Below are 21953 nucleotides of genomic sequence, written 5' to 3'. Positions count from 1 at the left end.
GTCGCTCGAATTCTTGTTTTTCCCAAGAAAAAAGGCATGTATAAGAAGAATTACATATACTAGTAGTACTCCCTCCATTTTAATTTATTTGTCATAGTTTGACTTGACATAAATTATAATAAAGAAATAAAGACTTTTGTGATATGTCGTATTAAATAAATCATAGTTTTGTCTGGCTATAAATGCTTTCCAATAAAAAAAATATAGAAAATTCTTTTTTAAACAGACTAATAACAAAATAGTATCAAATAAATTGAGAAAAAGGAGTAATATCTAACGTGACCTGGAAAACTAGATCTAACCCTAGTGGGGTATGCAACATTATAGCTACTGATTCAATTGAACCCCTAACTTTCAAGATGGATCATAAATTTATATGTAAAAGTTTATTAAAATTATTAAAAATAGTAGATAGAACTCATAACTTTAAAATATAACGGATCTAATGGTAAAAACCAAAAATGTTGAATCTATAAAATTTAAATTTCGAATTCGCTTCTCCACTAAACCTACAACTAACCGCAACAGTTTTTTTGTTTTTCCTTTCTTTCTAAACGCAACAGTTAACACTCTGAAATATAGTATTTCTTGATCCTCCCATTTTATATTGGCAGGCTTTCTTTATTTAATCTTTTTCAAGAAAAAACAATTTCTTTATTAGAATTTTTTTAATTTAAATTTCCTTTTTTTCTAGTACTCAGATTAGTGAGTGTAAAACTAAAACTAGAGCTGGATTGACTTCCAGCTGGGTGATTGAGAAATTACAAAACAAAGAGATATTCTGCCTTCTTCTCTGTGCAGAAACTCCCCTATTGCATCACACAGGGGCGAAGTTACACTCTTGTGAGGTGGTCAATTGGTCACGTCGAAAAATTACACTGCGTATATAGGTAAAATATTAGATTTTCGAGATATATAATATATATTGAACAGTCTTTGTTAGGATTTTTTTTTTTTTACTTCTTTTAAGTTTGAACACCCTCGAAAATTCCTGGCTTAGCCACTGGCATCACATACATACTAACGGACATGGCTCATGCTGCTATTAATTCTCTTATGAGCACCATATTGAGATCAGTAAAATCTACTGGACTTAACTTGCAAAAGTACTATAAAAAGCTTGAATCCGTCAGAGCTATTCTGGAGAAACCGTTGAAAGTAATAGGCGATGATCTTGAGGTATTGACAAGTTTGAAAGCTAAAATCGAAGGGCTAGCATACATGACAGGAGATATAGTTGGCTCGGAATCAAGAAAGGTTCTCGTTGTAGAAAGTCCAATTTCACGAAGAATAGCAATTTGGAAACTTCGTTTCAAGATGAAACGAGCAGTAGGACGCATTGATTCCACCGTAAAGCAGTGGATAGGAATGTTGAACAGTGAACATCTGAAAGCACAAAATTTGACTCTTGCCTCTACATCTGATAGTGCTTTAGAGCCTGAGAATAAGATGGTTGGACTTGAAAATGAATTCGAGATGATACAGGATCAACTTGCATCACACATTTCCGAGAGTGAGATGAAGAGGGGCAGGGGCGGATGCAGTAAGGGTGAAGGGGTGTCACGTGACACCGCATCGTCGTAAATTTTTGTTAAATGTATATATAAATAATCTGCAAAATACCCTATAACGTAGAAAATAAATAAGTGTGACAACACTTGACATCAAGCCTATCTTGGCCAGTTGGTGTAGCGCCTGATTTCCTTAACGAAAGTCGCGGGATCGAACATGGTTTATGTGGTTTTATTCTTCAGTTCTTTGTGGAGGATTTGGACTGGTAAAAAAAAACAAGGCAAGAGAATGTATCTCTTGTTACTTTATGGGTAAAACTATTTTAAGAAATTCTAAAAAAATTTATAATTCAGCTTAAATTCATTAGATTATCCTAAAGCATCTTTCAAACTTTCAAATCAAGTTCAGAATCTCAAAATTCATCTAATTTGGAAGAAAGGATCAATAGTCAGAGCAACATCGACAAATTGAAAGAGTTAATTTAAATTCCTTAAAGGTTGACCCCGAAAAAAATTATCGGCACCTCAAAATATTATTCAAATAACCATGATAAAATAAGAAGAGCATATCTTCAAAAATGCCTTTTCCAACCTCGAAATCACATTTTTTCTTAAAGAAATTTATGATAAATTTGTCGCTTTGATCTTCAAAGGTTTGTTAAGTATAACATGATGGAGTATAGTGTAACCAATTATGTGACTTTTGCTTCTATTGTTACTTGATTCAAAATGAATGCATTAATCAAGGAGAGGAGATGTATTTTAAGCATCTTCCAAACTTTCAAATCACGTTCAGAATCTCAAAATTCATCTAATTTGGAAGAAAGGGTCAATAGTCAAAGCAACATCGACAAATTAAAAGAGTTAATTTAAATTCTTTAAAGGTTGACCCCGAAAAAAATTATTAGCACCTCAAAATATTATTCAAATAACCATGATAAAATGAGAAAAACATATCTTCATAAATGTCTTTTCCAACCTCGAAATCACAATTTTTCTTAAAGAAATTTATGATAAATTTGTCGCTTTGATCTTCAAAGGTTTGTTAAGTATAACAGGATGGGGTATAGTGTAACCAATTATGAGACTTTTGCTTCTATTGTTACTTGATTCAAAATGAATGCATTAATCAAGGAGAGGAGATGTATTTTAAGTATAAGGTTTACACCCGGGCGGATGCACCTGTTAGGTGTCTGCCATAATTTTCTTACCATATTTGGTTTTTCTTTTTTGTAAAAGGAAATTATAATTCTCTTATACTTGACTAGTCCTTTTTCTTATAGGAAAAGGTTTGTACTTCTATAAATTGAGGATCATTCCTTCTCATTCAGCAACATCCACAATGTAGCCATATGGGGTTTGAGAGTAGTGTTTATGGGGAGAACTTTACGGGACATGTGTTAATGTGTCACTTGTATTTGCCTCTTCGTGAGGTTGTTCTCTGGATATTTTGTACTCTTTTTTATATAGTGGATTGCTCATCTCCGCGATGGATGTAGGTCAGTTGACCGAACCACGTTAAATGTTTGTGTCTCTTTTGGTAGATTTCTCCTTTGTTGTCTGATTTATTGTTGTTCAAGGTTTGCTTTGCTAGCTTCCGCTTGACACCTGATTTTTTTCTGTCCTACCAAGTGGTATCAGAGCGAGGTTCAAGATAGGTTCATCTTGGCGGGTTCAGTTCTAGCCGCAACACATTTGACGATAATCGTGATTTCTTTCTGAGAAATTTGACCGGTGTGCTACGCATGTTGAGACAAACTTCGTGGCGGAGATTTGGAGATGCGACTTGTTGAAGGCTATGTGAAGAAGGTGGATCAAGTTTATTTTGTCAGAAAATTTAGGCCAAGGGGGAGAATTGTTAGGTGTTTGCCATAATTTTCTTACCATATTTGGTTTTCCTTTTTGTAGAAGGAAATTATAATTCTCCTATACTTGGCTAGTCCTTTTTCTTGTAGGAAAAGGTTTGGACTTCTATAAATTGAGGATCCTTCCTTCTCATTCAGCAACATCCACATGTAGCCATATGGGGTTTGAGAGTAGTGTTTAGGGGGAGAACTTTACGGGACAAGTGTTAGTGTGTCACTTGTGTTTGCCCCTTCGTGAGGTTGTTCTCTCGATATTTTGTACTCTATTTTATATAATGGATTGCTCATCTCCGCGGTGGACGTAGGTCAGTTGACCGAACCACGTTAAATGTTTGTGTCTCTTTTGGTAGATTTCTCGTTTGTTGTCTGATTTATCGTTGTTCAAGGTTTGCTTTGAAGCTTCCGCATGACACCTGATTTTTTTCGGTCCTAACAGCACCAAGGTTGAAGCAGTGTCAAAAATATCATTTCTTACTTCTTTAAATGTGACACCACTTATGGAAAATCTTGCGTACGCCACTGAGGAGGGGCATGGCTTATGCTGCAATTACTTGCCTTATGAGCAACGTACATGAATCAATGCAAGTTACTAGATGTAATTTGCAATCGTTCTATGAGAAGCTTGAATCTTCGAGAACTATTATGGAGAAATTAACAGCAGAGCCCCTTGAGGAATTGACAAGCTTGGAAACTGAAATCATAGAGGTAGCATGCAACACAGAAGATATGGTTGACTTGGAGTCAAGAAAGATTCTTTTCGCAGATTTCATCAATGCTTTGTAGGAACTCTTTTTTCTATTGGAACAAGCAACGGAATGCATTGATTCAACCATGAAACAGTGGATGGCAATAGGGGATAGGTACAAACAACACCAGAGATCGGGAAATACAAAATTTCTCTCTTGTCGATATATCTCAACATGCTTTGGAGATGGAGAATATGATGGTTGGCCATGAAAATGAATTCGAGATGATACATGTGATGATGTCCATCTCATTGAAGAAGTATTAGGCATGTGCCTAATAAGAGTTTTCTTTGGTTTGGTAGCCAACCTTGTTGACTTGGTTTGGTTGGTAGCCAACCTTGTTGAATTAGTTTGGTTTGGTAGCCAACCTTGTTGAATTTCTTTGGTTTGGTAGCCAACTTTGTTGAATTGTGAAAAGTGTGTGTAAATTGTCAAATATTGTAGGCTTTAGAGGGTGAAGCTTTGGCTATAAAAGGAGAGCTTCAACTCTCATTTCTACACACCAACAAAGAGAGAAAGAAAGAGTAAGGTTTCACAGACAAGGTATAAGAAAATAGTCTGTGAGGAAAATAGAGAGTGAGCGATATTGTAGTGAGGTGGGAATATCAAAAGAGGGTTATTTCTTTTGAGTGTTGTAGTGGTCTTTGGAGTATTTACCTCCGACCTACAAAGTTGTAAAATTCCTTACTATAGTGATATCAGTTGCTCCTCTCGGGGTCGTGGTTTTTTCCCTTATTCAGAAGGGTTTTCCACGTAAAAATTTTGGTGTCATTGTTACTCTTTTATTCTTGTTAATTACCGTATCTCGGTGCTACATTATTATTCCGCTTTATTACCGTGAATATTATTTTGGTAAGGGGTTTATTCCCAACAACTGGTATCAGAGCACGGGTTCTGCTCGTTCACTGAAATACTATTCACTGTCGGTAGTACTATACTTGGTGAAAAAATAAAAATGTCCGGAGTAAAGTACGAGGTAGCAAAATTCAACGGAGATAACGGTTTCTCAACATGGCAAAGAAGGATGAGAGATCTGCTCATCCAACAAGGATTACACAAGGTTCTAGATGTTGATTCCAAAAAGCCTGATACCATGAAAGCTGAGGATTGGGCTGACTTGGATGAAAGAGCTGCTAGTGCAATTAGGTTGCACTTATCAGATGATGTGGTAAATAACATCATTGATGAAGACACTGCACGAGGAATTTGGACAAGGTTGGAAAGCCTATACATGTCCAAAACGCTGACAAATAAATTGTACCTGAAGAAGCAGTTATACGCCCTACACATGAGTGAAGGTACGAATTTTTTGTCACATTTAAATGTGTTTAACGGACTAATCACACAGCTTGCCAACCTCGGAGTGAAAATCGAGGAAGAAGATAAAGCCATCTTGCTATTGAACTCGTTGCCATCTTCGTACGATAACTTGGCAACAACCATCCTGCACGGTAAGACTACTATTGAGTTGAAAGATGTCACATCGGCTCTTCTACTCAATGAGAAGATGAGAAAGAAGCCTGAAAATCAAGGACAGGCTCTCATCACAGAAGGTAGAGGCAGGAGTTATCAAAGGAGTTCGAACAACTATGGTAGATCCGGAGCTCGTGGGAAGTCAAAGAACCGATCCAAATCAAGAGTCAGAAATTGCTACAACTGTAATCAACCAGGTCACTTCAAAAGAGATTGCCCAAATCCAAGGAAGGGCAAAGGTGAAACCAGTGGCCAGAAGAATGACGACAACACAGCCGCCATGGTGCAAAATAATGATAATGTTGTCCTCTTTATAAATGAGGAAGAGGAATGCATGCACCTGTCAGGTTCAGAGTCGGAATGGGTGGTTGACACAGCGGCATCTCACCATGCCACACCGGTAAGAGATCTTTTTTGCAGATATGTAGCAGGTGATTTCGGCACAGTGAAAATGGGTAACACAAGTTACTCAAAGATTGCGGGGATTGGTGACATTTGTATCAAGACAAATGTCGGATGCACATTGGTTCTAAAGGATGTGCGGCATGTACCTGATTTACGGATGAACTTGATCTCGGGAATTGCTTTAGACCGAGATGGATACGAGAGCTATTTTGCAAATCAAAAGTGGAGACTCACTAAGGGATCATTGGTGATTGCAAAGGGAGTTGCTCGTGGCACGTTGTACAGGACAAATGCAGAAATATGCCAAGGTGAATTGAACGCGGCACAAGATGAGATTTCTGTAGATTTGTGGCACAAAAGAATGGGTCATATGAGCGAGAAGGGATTGCAGATTCTTGCCAAGAAATCACTCATTTCTTATGCCAAAGGTACAACGGTAAAACCTTGTGACTACTGTTTATTTGGTAAGCAGCATAGAGTCTCATTTCAGACATCGTCTGAAAGAAAATTGAATATACTTGATTTAGTATATTCTGATGTTTGCGGCCCAATGGAAATTGAATCAATGGGCGGTAACAAATATTTTGTTACTTTTATTGATGATGCTTCACGAAAATTATGGGTTTATATTTTGAAAACCAAAGATCAGGTGTTTCAAGTTTTCCAGAAGTTTCATGCTCTAGTAGAAAGGGAGACGGGTCGAAAGCTAAAGCGTCTCCGAAGTGACAATGGAGGTGAGTACACTTCAAGGGAATTTGAAGAGTATTGTTCAAGTCATGGGATCAGACATGAAAAGACAGTTCCTGGAACCCCACAGCACAATGGCGTAGCCGAGAGGATGAACCGCACCATTGTGGAGAAGGTGAGAAGCATGCTCAGAATGGCTAAACTGCCTAAGTCATTCTGGGGTGAAGCAGTTCAGACAGCCTGTTACCTGATCAATAGGAGTCCATCAGTTCCGTTGGCGTTTGAAATCCCAGAGAGAGTCTGGACCAACAAGGAGGTGTCCTACTCGCATCTGAAGGTGTTCGGTTGCAGAGCTTTTGCACATGTACCAAAAGAGCAGAGAACAAAGCTGGATGATAAATCTATTCCCTGCATATTTATCGGATATGGAGATGAAGAGTTCGGGTACAGACTGTGGGATCCTGTAAAGAAGAAGGTCATCAGAAGTAGAGATGTAGTCTTCCGAGAAAGTGAAGTTGGAACTGCTGCTGATATGTCAGAAAAGGCGAAGAATGGTATAATTCCTAACTTTGTTACTATTCCTTCTACTTCTAACAATCCCACAAGTGCAGAAAGTACGACCGACGAGGTTGCCGAGCAGGGGGAGCAACCTGGTGAGGTTATTGAGCAGGGGGAGCAACTTGATGAAGGTGTCGAGGAAGTGGAGCACCCCACTCAGGGAGAAGAACAACCTCAACCTCTGAGGAGATCAGAGAGGCCAAGGGTAGAGTCACGCAGGTACCCTTCCACAGAGTATGTCCTCATCAGTGATGAGGGGGAGCCAGAAAGTCTTAAGGAGGTGTTGTCCCATCCAGAAAAGAACCAGTGGATGAAAGCTATGCAAGAAGAGATGGAATCTCTCCAGAAAAATGGCACATACAAGCTGGTTGAACTTCCAAAGGGTAAAAGACCACTCAAATGCAAATGGGTCTTTAAACTCAAGAAAGATGGAGATGGCAAGCTGGTCAGATACAAAGCTCGATTGGTGGTTAAAGGCTTCGAACAGAAGAAAGGTATTGATTTTGACGAAATTTTCTCCCCCGTTGTTAAAATGACTTCTATTCGAACAATTTTGAGCTTAGCAGCTAGCCTAGATCTTGAAGTGGAGCAGTTGGATGTGAAAACTGCATTTCTTCATGGAGATTTGGAAGAGGAGATTTATATGGAGCAACCAGAAGGATTTGAAGTAGCTGGAAAGAAACACATGGTGTGCAAATTGAATAAGAGTCTTTATGGATTGAAGCAGGCACCAAGGCAGTGGTACATGAAGTTTGATTCATTCATGAAAAGTCAAACATACCTAAAGACCTATTCTGATCCATGTGTATACTTCAAAAGATTTTCTGAGAATAACTTTATTATATTGTTGTTGTATGTGGATGACATGTTAATTGTAGGAAAAGACAAGGGGTTGATAGCAAAGTTGAAAGGAGATCTGTCCAAGTCATTTGATATGAAGGACTTGGGCCCAGCACAACAAATTCTAGGGATGAAGATAGTTCGAGAGAGAACAAGTAGAAAGTTGTGGCTATCTCAGGAGAAGTACATTGAACGTGTACTAGAACGCTTCAACATGAAGAATGCTAAGCCAGTCAGCACACCTCTTGCTGGTCATCTAAAGTTGAGTAAGAAGATGTGTCCTACAACAGTGGAGGAGAAAGGGAACATGGCTAAAGTTCCTTATGCTTCAGCAGTCGGAAGCTTGATGTATGCAATGGTATGTACTAGACCTGATATTGCTCACGCAGTTGGTGTTGTCAGCAGGTTTCTTGAAAATCCTGGAAAGGAACATTGGGAAGCAGTCAAGTGGATACTCAGGTACCTGAGAGGTACCACGGGAGATTGTTTGTGCTTTGGAGGATCTGATCCAATCTTGAAGGGCTATACAGATGCTGATATGGCAGGTGACATTGACAACAGAAAATCTACTACTGGATATTTATTTACATTTTCAGGGGGAGCTATATCATGGCAGTCTAAGTTGCAGAAGTGCGTTGCACTTTCAACAACTGAAGCAGAGTACATTGCCGCTACAGAAACTGGCAAGGAGATGATATGGCTCAAGCGATTCCTTCAAGAGCTTGGATTGCATCAGAAGGAGTATGTCGTCTATTGTGACAGTCAAAGTGCAATAGACCTTAGCAAGAACTCTATGTACCATGCAAGGACCAAACACATTGATGTGAGATATCATTGGATTCGAGAAATGGTAGATGATGAATCTCTAAAAGTCTTGAAGATTTCTACAAGTGAGAATCCCGCAGATATGCTGACCAAGGTGGTACCAAGGAACAAGTTCGAGCTATGCAAAGAACTTGTCGGCATGCACTCAAACTAGAAGACAGTGCTACCTCCTCTAGATGAATGAGACTGGAGGGGGAGATTGATGATGTCCATCTCATTGAAGAAGTATTAGGCATGTGCCTAATAAGAGTTTTCTTTGGTTTGGTAGCCAACCTTGTTGACTTGGTTTGGTTGGTAGCCAACCTTGTTGAATTAGTTTGGTTTGGTAGCCAACCTTGTTGAATTTCTTTGGTTTGGTAGCCAACTTTGTTGAATTGTGAAAAGTGTGTGTAAATTGTCAAATATTGTAGGCTTTAGAGGGTGAAGCTTTGGCTATAAAAGGAGAGCTTCAACTCTCATTTCTACACACCAACAAAGAGAGAAAGAAAGAGTAAGGTTTCACAGACAAGGTATAAGAAAATAGTCTGTGAGGAAAATAGAGAGTGAGCGATATTGTAGTGAGGTGGGAATATCAAAAGAGGGTTATTTCTTTTGAGTGTTGTAGTGGTCTTTGGAGTATTTACCTCCGACCTACAAAGTTGTAAAATTCCTTACTATAGTGATATCAGTTGCTCCTCTCGGGGTCGTGGTTTTTTCCCTTATTCAGAAGGGTTTTCCACGTAAAAATTTTGGTGTCATTGTTACTCTTTTATTCTTGTTAATTACCGTATCTCGGTGCTACATTATTATTCCGCTTTATTACCGTGAATATTATTTTGGTAAGGGGTTTATTCCCAACAACTGGTATCAGAGCACAGGTTCTGCTCGTTCACTGAAATACTATTCACTGTCGGTAGTACTATACTTGGTGAAAAATAAAAATGTCCGGAGTAAAGTACGAGGTAGCAAAATTCAATGGAGATAACGGTTTCTCAACATGGCAAAGAAGGATGAGAGATCTGCTCATCCAACAAGGATTACACAAGGTTCTAGATGTTGATTCCAAAAAGCCTGATACCATGAAAGCTGAGGATTGGGCTGACTTGGATGAAAGAGCTGCTAGTGCAATTAGGGGGTCGAATACTCCTAACCACTCGGAATGTGGAGGTGGCTGAATATGCTAGCTCAGGTAAGCCTCCTTATCATATGCGCCTCATGAATTTTGATGAAAGTTGGAATTTACTGCACAAAAAGGTGTTTGAGAAAGAATATTTTTCTCCTGAATTTGAAAAAATCGGGAAATAAATTGCATCAAAATGTGGAGGATTACCTCTAGCAATTACTGTGATTGCTGGACTTCTCTCCAAAATCGGTAAAGCATTGGATGAGTGGCAAAGTGTTGCCGAGAATGTAAGTTCAGCGGTAAGCACAAATATTGATGTCCAATGCATGACGGTGCTAGCATTGAGTTACCATCACTTTCCCCATCACCTAAAACCGTGTTTTTTGTATTTTGCAATTTTCCCAGAGGACGAACTGATTTTTGTAGATAAACTTATGGAATTATGGGCAAGTGAGGGATTCCTAAAGGTAGGAGAGATGAAAAGTATAGAAGAAGTGGCAAAAAAATATCTAAAAGAACTTATAGATAGAAGTTTAATTTGCATACACAATTTGAGTTTTGATGGAGAAGTCGAGAGTTGTTGGATGCATGATGTGATCCGTGAACTCTGCTTGAGAGAAGCTCGAAATATGAATTTTGTGAATGTTCTCAGAGCTAAGAGTGGTCAAACTCCATGTCTGCAATCCACGCATTTTTCCTCTATTAGTCGAGTTCGGATCAGTGTCCACTTGGCTAGGTATCCTGATATTGAGGTCCGTTCTATTATCTGTTTTAGAGGGAATTGGTTCTCAGAGTTGTCGCATTTCAATTGAGGCTCCTCCGTTTGGATTGGAATTACTTGGTGTATTTCGAGCCAACAGAAAAAAGTTTGGTTTTGAAAAATTTGCAGGATCTGTATGGATGGAATCCTTGGTATTGTAATGGATCTCTCTTCTTTCCTAATTTAAAGAAGTTGCAAATACGTGGCATCGGAGAAGACTTCAGTAGTTGTAAAGACCTCTATGATTTTCACTGCTTAGATCAGCTCGAGGAATTGGAATTTTGTCTTGCTTATCGAAATGTAGATGCTGCTTGCTTTCTGGAAACACTTAAACCTTCAGGCGCTACTTCACAAGACCTTCTGAGGAGGCTGAAATTTTCGATGGAGAGTCCATCTCTGCCCCTTCTTCCTACAGATGATGCTTTGCCACATTTGCTTTTACCTCCTCCAGGTGCTTTTCCGCAAAGACTTAAGAAGTTAGCTTTCAGTGGGACTTCTTTGCGATGGATGGATTTGAGCATTGTTGGTAAACTACCCAAACTCGAGGTTCTTAAACTAGAAAATGATGCATGTATAGGCGACGAGTGGGAAGTAGTTGATGAAGGGTTTCCTTACATGAAGTTGTTGCTACTTGAACGTCTGAAGATTCGTTATTGGAGAGCCAGTTGCGATCACTTTCCATGCCTTGAACGACTGTTTCTGGAACGTTGTCTTGGTTTGGATTCAATCCCTCAAGATTTTGCAGATATAACCACACTTGCTCTGATTAATATTAGCAGTTGTGCAGAATCTGTTGGGAATTCCGCTAAGCAGATTCAACAGGACATTCAAGATAACTATGGAACATCTGTTGAGGTTACTATATTTAGGCCTGTGAAAGCCAATAATATTTACTTTAGTTAATCTATTTTCAGTTTGATTATAGGACTGTTATACAGAATATCAATTTTTAGAGCTCAGTAAAGTCAGTTGTAAATCTTTTTCCGTATAAATAGAAATAGTTTTGTAAAGTCAGTTGTAATATAATCTTTTAGTTGGTTTTCTAATGCATCTTCTGTTTCTTAATTTTTTACTGATCTGCCTTCAGTTACAATGTGATCTAAAGTTAGATTCTTTTGTGTTTTCCTTATTTTTTTCTGATATCAATGTTAGTTTCCTTCTTCCAGCAAAACCAAAAAAGAAGGGCCAATGATTTACATTTTGCTTTTGATCCTGTTATAGTATTCGAGCTTTTACAACTCGTATGTTCTGTAATTCGAATCGTGGCATCTTAGGCATTGGAAGAAAATGCAGATTTCATGTTGTTTTAGTTTTTTGACAAAACAACACCCTAGGCCCTAGGATCTTTCTACTTTTTCTTTTTCTTTTAAAAATAGACCAGCTAGCATTAAAAAAAAATTTTACCTGCTGAAAGTATCACTTTTGCCCAAATGCTGGAACCCATAAGGTTCAAATCCTGACCCTTTGGATACCATATGTAATCCATGGATGTCTAATCAGAAAACCGTATACGAGCTCCGTGGCTAATATGTGCTCTTTGGATTTTTCTCTCGTTAAGGGTGCAGAGATCACATTCATTTCATCACTTCCCTCGGTAATTTTCTCCCTGATAAAAGGAAGGTTTGACTTATGAACACAAGCTGTATGTGTAGGCGTAATTTAATGTTTATGTCATAAATAACTTATTCTATGAACTTAAATAACTGATTATTCAAAAAGAAGCCAAGACGTGCAGTGTGAGATTTATAGTCAGCTAAGCTTTTCTCATTTTAATTAACAAATAAAATTGCTTTTATACAAATTTTCCAGTTGGAATGGCTCTACAGCTTAGTCAAGTATTCATTTAGTATAAATTATTCATGTACTTGTCCTTTACTCTATTAATGTTTAACAGGTCATCTTTTAACTACTGATATTTTCAGTCAACCAATGAAAGCTTACAGCTAATTTTTTTTTTGTTCTTAAACTAGAATCTCTAAGCAAACTTAATTCTTATCAAAAACCACCATTTTCAACAGAGTAGGCTACAAAAACTCTGTTGAGAGATTCTGTGTATTGCATCACATACACACGAGAGAGAGAGAAAGAGGGACATGGCTTATGCTGCTATTACTTCTCTTATGAACACCATACAACAATCAATGGAATCGACTGGACTTGTGATGCAATTGTTCTATGAAAAGCTTGAATCATTGAGAGCTATTATGGAGAAATCCTGCAATGTAACAGGCAATGTATTGACAAGCTTGGAAGCGCAAATCGCAGAGCTAGCAGATGAAGCAGAATATAAGGTTGACTTGGAATCAAGAAATATTTTTTTGCCCGAAAATGAAAAAAAGCAAAGAAGAGCTTTTGTGAATCTTTATTCCCTTGTAAAAGAAGTAGTAGGACGCATTGATTCAACAATGAAGAAGTGGATGGCAATTCAAAACAAGCTCAAGAACATCCAAGATCTTAAAGCACAAGATTTGTCTCTTGTCAGTACGTCACGACATGGCCTAGAGCCTGAGGATAAGATGGTTGGCCTTGAAAATGAATTCGAGATGGTGCAGGATCAACTTGCTAGAGGAGCAAGGGAACTAGAAGTTGTCTCAATTGTCGGGATGGGGGGCATCGGCAAGACAACTTTGGCTAACAAAATCTATAGTGATCCATTCATGATGTCTCACTTTGGCATTCGTGCAAAAGCAACAGTTTCACAAGAGTACTGTGCGAGATATGTGCTTCTAGGCCTTCTTTCTTCTATAAGTGGAAAGTTCGATGAATTTCATGAGCATCAAGATGATGATCAACTAGCAGACCAACTACAAAAGCTTCTAAAATGCGGGAGGTACTTGGTAGTCATTGATGATATATGGACTAGAGAAGCATGGGATGGTATAAAACGATGTTTCCCAGACTGTAACAATGGGAGTCGAATACTCATGACCACGAGGAATGTGGAGGTGGCTGAATGTGCTAGCTCAGGTAAGACTCCTTATCACATGCGCCTCATGAATTTTGATGAAAGTTGGAGTTTGTTGTACGAAAAGGTCTTTGTAAAAGACTATTTTTCCCCTGAATTTGAACAACTTGGCAAAAAGATTGCACTAAACTGTGGAGGATTACCTCTAGCACTTGTTTTGATTGCCGGACTTCTCTCCAAAATTGGTAATTCATTGGATGAGTGGGAAAGTGTTGTCAAGAATGTAAGTTCAATGGTAAACACAGAGGTTAATGTCCAATGCATGAGGGTGGTTGCATTAAGTTACCATTACTTGCCTCATCACCTAAAATCGTGCTTTCTATATTTTGCAATCTTCCAAGAGGATGAACGGATTTTAGTCAATAAACTTGTGGAATTATGGGCAGCAGAGGGGTTTTTGAAGGTAGAAGAGAGGAAAAGCATAGAAGAAGTGGCAGAAAAATGTCTAAAAGAACTTATAGATAGAAGTTTAATTTCCATCCACAATTTGAGTTTTGATGGAAAAATTGAGATTTGTGGAATGCATGATGTGACCCGTGAAATCTGCTTGAGAGAAGCTCGAAACATGAACATTGTGAATGTTACGAGGGAAGAGAAGTATCAAAATTCATGTGTGCAATCTATGCATTTTTCCTCTAAGAGTCGAGGTCGGATCAGTATCCAATTGATCACGTCTGAGCAGAATACTGAGAAAATATTGGCAAGGTATCCTAAAAATGAGGTTCGTTCTATTATCTGTTTTAGAGTGAAAATGTTCGTGCCAAAGTTGTTGCACTTCAAGCTAGTAAGAGTACTAGATCTTGCTTTAATGAGATTTTCTGCTTTTCCCAGTTTGATTCTTGATTTAATTCACTTGAGATACCTAGCTTTGAGTCTTTCTCCTAGCTTGCAGCATTATCTAGGAGAAGAGATTTCCTCATCTTTTTCAGTAGACATTCCTCCATCGATATCTAGCCTATGTTATCTGCAAACTTTTATACTAAAACTTTTACAGCCTAATGCCCGGGAATATCCTCTGGTATTACCATACAAAATTTTGACGATGCCACAATTGAGGCACCTCCATTTGGACTGGAATTACTTGCAGTATCATGAGCCTATGGAGAAAAGTTTGGTTCTGAAAAATTTGCAATGTCTGTCTGGATTGAATCCTTGGCATTGTACTAGGTCCGTCTTTAGACAATTTCCCAATTTAAAGAAGTTGCAAATATGTGGCATCTGGGAAGACTTTCGTAGTCGCAAGGACCTCTATGATTTTCACTATTTAGATCAGCTCGAGGAATTAGATTTTGTTCTTACTTATTCATGTTATGCTTGCTTTCTGGAAAGCATTACATCTTCAGGTCTTTTGAGGTTCACGAGGCAAAAACGACGAGCAATTTTGCTGGAGAGACCATCTCTGGCCCTTCCTCCTACAGAAACTTTTCCATATTCAATCCTTCCTCCTCCAGATGCTTTTCCGCAGAACCTCAAGAAACTGGCTTTTTACGGGACTTGTTTGCAGTGGAAGGATTTGAGCATTGTTGGTAAATTGCCCAAACTCGAGGCCCTTAAACTAGGAAATAGTGCCTGCATAGGCGTGGAGTGGAAGGTAGTTAAGGATGGTTTTCCTAGCTTGAAGTTTTTGCTACTGGAACGTTTGAAGGTTCGTTACTGGAGAGCCAGTTGTGATCACTTTCCGTGCCTTGAACGGCTATTTCTTGAACGTTGCTGGGATTTGGATTCAATCCCTCAAGATTTTGCAGATATAACTACCCTTTCTCTGATTGATATTAGCAGTTGTGCAGAATCTGTTGGAAATTCCGCCAAGCAGATTCAACAGGACATTCAAGAAAACTATGGCAGTTTTGTTGAAGTCAATATCCGGAAGCCTTTGTAAGACATCTTCTTCCTCGATTTACAAGTTTTGTTGCTTGTAGTTGTTTTTCTGTGTCAAATGCTACGGCTTGTTTGGTCAAGAGTATAGTAAATAGATAGTCTTATTTTAGTTATGTGCACTGCTGTATATTTTCTTATATCATTGCGTAATATTGATCTACAATAACATATAACTCTTCATAGTAAGCCCGATATAGTAACCTAGATAATAGAGTAATAACCTGCTCTAATAAGTTAAATCGCACTGATAGAGTGAAAATCATCTTCTACAAGTTAAATCCATCGAATAATAACATGTAACATGTTATACCTGCATGCTCATTCCTGCTATAACTTTCTCTTGTTCCTTAATTTTGAAAAATCTACCATTTCATTTTTCATCCTTTGTGATGTTTCTTTTTTCCACAGAAACATGCGACAAGGACCGAGTGGTTGAGCAGCAAGAACTTCAGCTGTGGAAGCCCTTTCTCAGCTACTTCCCACTCCGTATTAGTACTTGAGGAACCATACTTGCTCTAATTGATATAAGCGACTGCGAAAAAATTGTTGGGAATTCCGCCAAGCAGATTCAACAGGACATTCAAGATAACTATGCAAGTTCTGCTGAGGTCCATATCAGTTAAGCTGGAATTGGATTTTTCAAATTTCCATGGATTTTTCATTTAGGGTAGAATTGGATTTTGTTCAGTCTTTTCTGAATGTTGGTATGTCATAAGAGAAACTAGACCTGTATAAACAAGTTAGGAAAATCTTTCGCTATTATACATAAACTTTGAAAGAGAAGGAGAACCTCGGAGTAAAGTTGCATCCATGTGACCATGAGGTCACGGGTTCGAGCCGTGGAAGCAGCCTCTTGCATAAATGCAGGGTAAGTCAATGTGGTTATTTCTGCAAAATCTTGAGGTATCAAATCCAAGTACCAGCAAGCTTTGACGATCAAATTCAACACTAGATTATCTCTTCACATAGATTGATATGGACAATTGCTTAAATTTCTCTATTTTAGACACGGTGAGTCAGGTGAATGCCTCATCTCTTGTCTCTTCTTTTTTAAATAAAAACTGTTACAAGAAATAGTTTAGAGAAATTTTCGTCGTAGCAAAAACCACTTGCAAGTCGCATTTTCATCCAACATCAACTATGGTACAACTTAGGAAATTAGCAATGCATAACTTAAAGCATAAAATCAAGGCTAAACAAAAATTTCAATGTACAATGATTACTGTGCTACAAGTAGGTGTTGAGAGAGTAAAATCTCAGTATTTTGATAGACAAGGACCGGGTTCAATACTATATTCTTGGCCATAAGTATTCCTACAATGAGCAGTAACTTCCCTTCCTGGTGTTGCTTATGTTAGTTGTATTAGTTGCATTGTTATATCAGTGCATGGTACTGATATACTGCAGTTCAGATTTATGGCGATATTTGTGCTTGATGTTCCAAATATGTTCTGGTAAATAACATTGCTAATTTGCATTCGAGTTACCTCTCATGAAAATGGTATTGAATATCTATTCCTCGGTGTTATACACCAAATCAAGAAATTTAACATTAGCGGAAAAAAATGTGTGAAAAACATATATCATGCATTCATTGGTTTGGTGTGAACATCAGGTATGGACAAGTTTTTATTAAGTTTGAATATGTATTTAAAGCAATGTTAACTTATATTACCATGTCCTTGCAAGCACTGCCAAACTATTCACAAGAAGTTAATAGTAAGCATCGGATGGATTTTATATACTATGGAATCAACTGAAACCATTATTTTCGACATGGAATATAGATATATATTGAAAAACTACTGAAAATTTCAATAATAACTAAATTATGAACCCGTAATCTCAAAAATACATATGAGTTTGAAGCTAAAAAAGAACATTGAGTTTAATCTTCAATCTGCTTTTTGTTTTGATCAACGCATTTAGGGAGAGTAAATTCATGTTTGAAGTCTCAATTGTATTGTTCTGCTCAGAAACCGGCTTATATGTAGGCTTATTTCACATGACGATGGTTAATTTATGCATATTCTACCACATTTAATCATTTAACAATAGTAAATTGACAGGGAGAGTAAATTCATGTTTGAAATCTCAATAGTTCGGAGAAAACAAATGCTGCAGATAATCTTTTGCACAGATCCCTTCTCTTTGACTCTTTCATTTACTCAAAACTCTCTCTCAACTATCTTCTCCAAACAAACACCGCATCCACCCATCAAATTTTGCCTTTTTGTTATGACGGCGTTGTCTGGATCAGCTAGTACCCACCTTGAATATTTTATTGGGTATCGATTATTTTCCACTAGCATAAGTACCTCACAAGTTAAGACCACAGCTCACCTCTCATTTCTATTGAACTTTCATCTTTTACAATTTAAACAGAAAAATAATCCTGCAAACACTTGTATTTTATTCTATGATCTCTTATATGTAAGAATAAAAATCTCTTGAAAGATTTAACATAAAACTTAAAAAAATGTAACGGACTACAAAATCAATTGTCTCGAGCCATATATTAACAAAGGAGTACCCGTTTTTTTCTCTAAGATTCATCAAATACTCACCAGGCAACTACATCCAGTGACAGGAGCTATGCATGGTGAACGGGTTCAATCGAGCCTTCACTGGAAAATTATATTGCATCTTCAGAGAAAAATATTTTAAATATACATAAAACTTATAAAATTCTCGTTATATTAAGAAACTTTTTAGTGTAACGTTTCTCTAATTTCCTTGTTCGAATTTCTGATTTCGCCACTACCTACAAGGCTACAACGCAGGAATCATTCACCGCGATCACTAGAAAAACTCGCATCACCACCGCCCATTCAGAGAAAAATATTTTAAATATATATAAAACTTATAAAATTCTCGTTATATTAAGAAACTTTTTAGTGTAACGTTTCTCTAATTTCCTTGTTCGAATTTCTGATTTCGCCACTACCTACAAGGCTACAACGCAGGAATCATTCACCGTGATCACTAGAAAAACTCACATCACCACTGCCCATTCAGAGAAAAATATTTTAAATATATATAAAACTTATAAAATTCTCGTTATATTAAAAAACATTTTAGTGTAACGTTTCTCTAATTTCCTTGTTCAAATTTCTGATTGCGCCACTACTTACAAGGCTACAACGCAGGAATCATTCACCGCGATCACTAGAAAAACTCGCATCACCACCTCCCAGCTCCCATAAAAATACTATGTCGTCAATAATAAATTTCTTACTGCATTTGGAAAAGACATCATAAAAACCCCATTCTAACGCACAAACATTTAGAACAAACAAAACAAAACTCCATTGAAATGGGAAATACTAAATTGCACATTACAGCAAGTTGTATGACATACAATATGTACAACTGATTGGAGGATTAATAAAAATTACAAGACCGACACTGGATAAAAGACGATATACAATTACATTTAAACGACTTCCAAACTCATCCTACCTATGCCAAAATTTAGAAAAGAAAAAGAATGAACAAGATTTCTACTCAAACAGGTGACTTCTGAATCGATATTTCTTTCAGAGAACTAGCTAATCTTCGGAACACCTTAAGGTCATGACCCGTTTTATCCTGCAGACAAATGAAGGATAAAAAATGAAATGCTAGATTCCCATAATTAAGAAGAGACAATTATAACAAGCATTAGCATGCAGGTTACAAAGTTAAAATATTGCTAAACATGGCTGAACAAGAGAATTATCACAAGCATGTTATTCTTTTTTGATAACCAAGAAATCCTCAAGGGCCAATGGCGCATGGTTCGAAACTCAATGAATAATGGGTTCACCCTTCTAACCCTTACATATCATGTTTTGCAGGAGGTTTAAAACCCGTGAAGCGCACATAAGCCACATTATGAAATGCGCTCTTACCATTAAACCAAAGCCTTGCGGGTGAGAATTATTACAAGCATTGGCATGCAAGTATAGGAAGTTGAAATAGGTTCATGCCGAGTCAAATAGGTTCACATAAATTGAAACAGAGGGAGTATTGTTTAGGGTACAGGGAAGGAGAGGAGTTTTAGTTAGCATACCTCGCTTAGAAGTTCAAGCCTCTCCAAAGCTGAGATTAACTTTCCACAAAGCAAATTCAAGTCGTCTTTTGCGTATGGTTTGGTGCCACATTCAAAAGAACTGCAACGCCCAAGTGAAGTTAAGCAAGCAGAATTTGCATAACCATGAAAGAAAGAAAAAATGTATTAGCAACAATACCTGTCCTGAAAATGGACAAGGATAATATTCATCACGTTTTCCGCCAGTAAAAGTAATAGTGTCATCAGTTTATTCCTATCTCCAATAATCTGGCACATCTCCACCATTGCAATATATCTCCTGGAATACAAAATGATGTGAGCAGAGGGACCAATCAAGAAATTAGTCTGATTAGTATACTAAAGAGATTTTAGGCACAATAATTATTCACCTCTGAGCAATGCAGACCATACAGTCAACACAATAATTGCAAGTAAGACTAAGCATACGACTGTATATCCAATATTTGACGGCAAAGAGAATTTATTTTCTGTATCAGCGTTTAATGAAATAAAAATTAACTGCAATTCCTAAGATTTGACCACCCACAGAATCTATTTTATGTCTTGGAATTAAAGAAATTTCCAAGGAGATATTATGTACTATCATCAGTGCATCAGGGCTGGTGCGAAAAATCTGTCTTTTCTATCAGCAATCAAAAGCGAGAGACCAAAACACATGAGTTGGACTGATGGAGTTGCACTAATAGGAAGTTCATTGACACTCAATGAGAAACTTAAAAATGAATTAGAAGGAGCCTATAGACATTGAATGATATATATAGGAATTACAAGATAAATAGTATATTTTGCCTAAGTACAGACAGCGTTAGATCATCTAGTCCTCCAATAGAACTATAGATGACATTCCGAAATATGCATACGTTGCATCAACAAATCACTAATACCAAGTAAGCCTCTGAATCTCTCACACGTTACAGCAGAAGGATGAGAAAACAAAATATTATCCATGCTCTCCCAGTAAGTACCGACCACCCTCCAGCTAGTATTGAAAGTTCAATAATCTAGATCAGACATCATATTACAACTGGACATGTATATCTCCTGAAATCGTATTACATGAAGCTGCATGTACCTTTTCTGAATGTTTTCAGATGACGAAAAACAGCCCTTGGGAATACACATGTTAATGATTTCATCCACTTCCTGTCTTGATAATTCATTTATATCTTGAATCTGGGAAAATAAAGAGATTTGAAGTTAAAATTAATATTTTTATAAGATAATTCTACTCAGATTATAAGAAGTACAATTTTTATTCTTTATTCAGTAGCCAAAACACAGATCTTTCACCTTGCTAAGCAGTAAATATCTGTCCTCCGTAGCCCTTTCCAGTGCTGTAGCCAGAGAGTTCAAAAGAAAACCAAGTAAATTCAAGGTTGGCTGTTGCTGAGCAGCGGAAGCACGATAGTCCATTGGACCATCTGAGACCTGATCCAAATATAATGAACAAAATTGTATGACACATGCCATTCTTTATTCTCAAGGCAGCAGCAATAGAAAGAGACATAAGCATTTCATGCCTAACCGTTAAGTTAAAAGTTAATAAGAAGAAAATAGTTAAAGAAGCAAAATTGATGTACCGGCAATCTTAAAGACTTCTTCGTTACAAGAAAACAGAGATAAGAGCTCAGGCTAAAGCAAAGACGAGAAGCATTCACTGCTGCCTTCCGCCTTTCCTGAAAATAGAAAAGGAAACACAGCTGAGAAGAACTATGACTATACAGACTTCAACGTTATAAATATATCTTATATCTTGCCTCCGGAATACACAATCAAGCTACACCTGGGAGTTCTTATTACCTCCAGAAAACGTATGGATTGGTTTGTAATAAAACAATCTGGATCACGAGAGAAAAGAAAACGCATCATCACAAAAAGCCCTTGAACAAAACCATATTCATCACTCTCTTCATATGGCCAGATCTGCACAGATTTACAGTTAAAAGTAGGTCAAGAAGAAGTGTTAGATAAGAGGTGGACTAGCAAATGGTAATTTAAATGGCTAAAACATCAGCAATTTACCCTTCAATGGAATTGAAATCAATCTAAAAGACAGCAATGCCAAACAAACTTTATGCATATCTGTACCTTTGTAAGTATGCCAACCACCAGATTTATTTGTTCCATTGTCAAGTCATCAGCATCAGAAAGATCTTCTCGAAGAATTTGATCAAAAAGTAATTGATGACCTCCTACAAATTCAATGACTTCACGGACAACTTTATTTTTAACCTGCTAGTCACCCACGTAATTAAGATGACAG

The 21953-nt window shown here is 37.5% G+C and overlaps 3 protein-coding genes across 3 annotated transcripts in view; 2 read left to right on the top strand and 1 right to left on the bottom strand.

The window, feature by feature from the left end:
* The first annotated feature begins 10446 nt into the window (after window positions 1–10446).
* Window positions 10447–11675, top strand: LOC138870225 (putative late blight resistance protein homolog R1B-11). The gene is made up of 2 exons (XM_070148018.1): window positions 10447–10764; window positions 10902–11675. The coding sequence occupies exons 1-2, from the start codon at window positions 10447–10449 to the stop codon at window positions 11673–11675; spliced, it is 1092 nt and encodes a 363-aa protein (XP_070004119.1).
* Window positions 11676–12735: 1060 nt separating this feature from the next.
* On the top strand, window positions 12736–16692 carry LOC104222420 (putative late blight resistance protein homolog R1A-3). The gene is made up of 2 exons (XM_070149975.1): window positions 12736–15612; window positions 16024–16692. Exons 1-2 carry the CDS (start codon window positions 12866–12868, stop codon window positions 16049–16051), a joined length of 2775 nt encoding a protein of 924 aa, XP_070006076.1. The 5' UTR covers window positions 12736–12865; the 3' UTR covers window positions 16052–16692.
* Window positions 16693–18900: 2208 nt separating this feature from the next.
* LOC104222422 (nuclear pore complex protein NUP205) overlaps window positions 18901–21953 on the bottom strand; it is a 49541-nt gene continuing 46488 nt past the window's right edge. The window contains exons 38-45 of the mRNA XM_070147697.1: window positions 21779–21925; window positions 21491–21613; window positions 21271–21366; window positions 20981–21118; window positions 20763–20863; window positions 19848–19967; window positions 19670–19769; window positions 18901–19206 (exon numbers count right to left, since the gene is read on the bottom strand). Coding sequence (XP_070003798.1) covers window positions 19123–19206; window positions 19670–19769; window positions 19848–19967; window positions 20763–20863; window positions 20981–21118; window positions 21271–21366; window positions 21491–21613; window positions 21779–21925 — 909 coding nt within the window. The 3' untranslated portion in view covers window positions 18901–19122. The remainder of the gene's footprint in view (window positions 19207–19669; window positions 19770–19847; window positions 19968–20762; window positions 20864–20980; window positions 21119–21270; window positions 21367–21490; window positions 21614–21778; window positions 21926–21953) is intronic.

Source organism: Nicotiana sylvestris, chromosome 6, assembly GCF_000393655.2.
Source record: "Nicotiana sylvestris chromosome 6, ASM39365v2, whole genome shotgun sequence".
NCBI classification, from domain to species: domain Eukaryota; kingdom Viridiplantae; phylum Streptophyta; class Magnoliopsida; order Solanales; family Solanaceae; genus Nicotiana; species Nicotiana sylvestris.
Note: the sequence above shows the minus strand (reverse complement) of the source record. Positions and strands in the feature narration are given on the sequence as shown.

Excerpts from the sequence above, each read along its gene's own strand:
- LOC138870225 (XM_070148018.1), top strand. The coding sequence starts at position 10,447 with ATGGAATTATGGGCAAGTGAGGGATTCCTAAAGGTAGGAGAGATGAAA. Across the intron at positions 10,765-10,901 it reads CTAGGTATCCTGATATTGAG|GATCTGTATGGATGGAATCC; the intron begins GTCCGTTCTATT and ends AAAAATTTGCAG.
- LOC104222420 (XM_070149975.1), top strand. The coding sequence starts at position 12,866 with ATGGCTTATGCTGCTATTACTTCTCTTATGAACACCATACAACAATCA. Across the intron at positions 15,613-16,023 it reads GTCAATATCCGGAAGCCTTT|AAACATGCGACAAGGACCGA; the intron begins GTAAGACATCTT and ends TTTTTTCCACAG.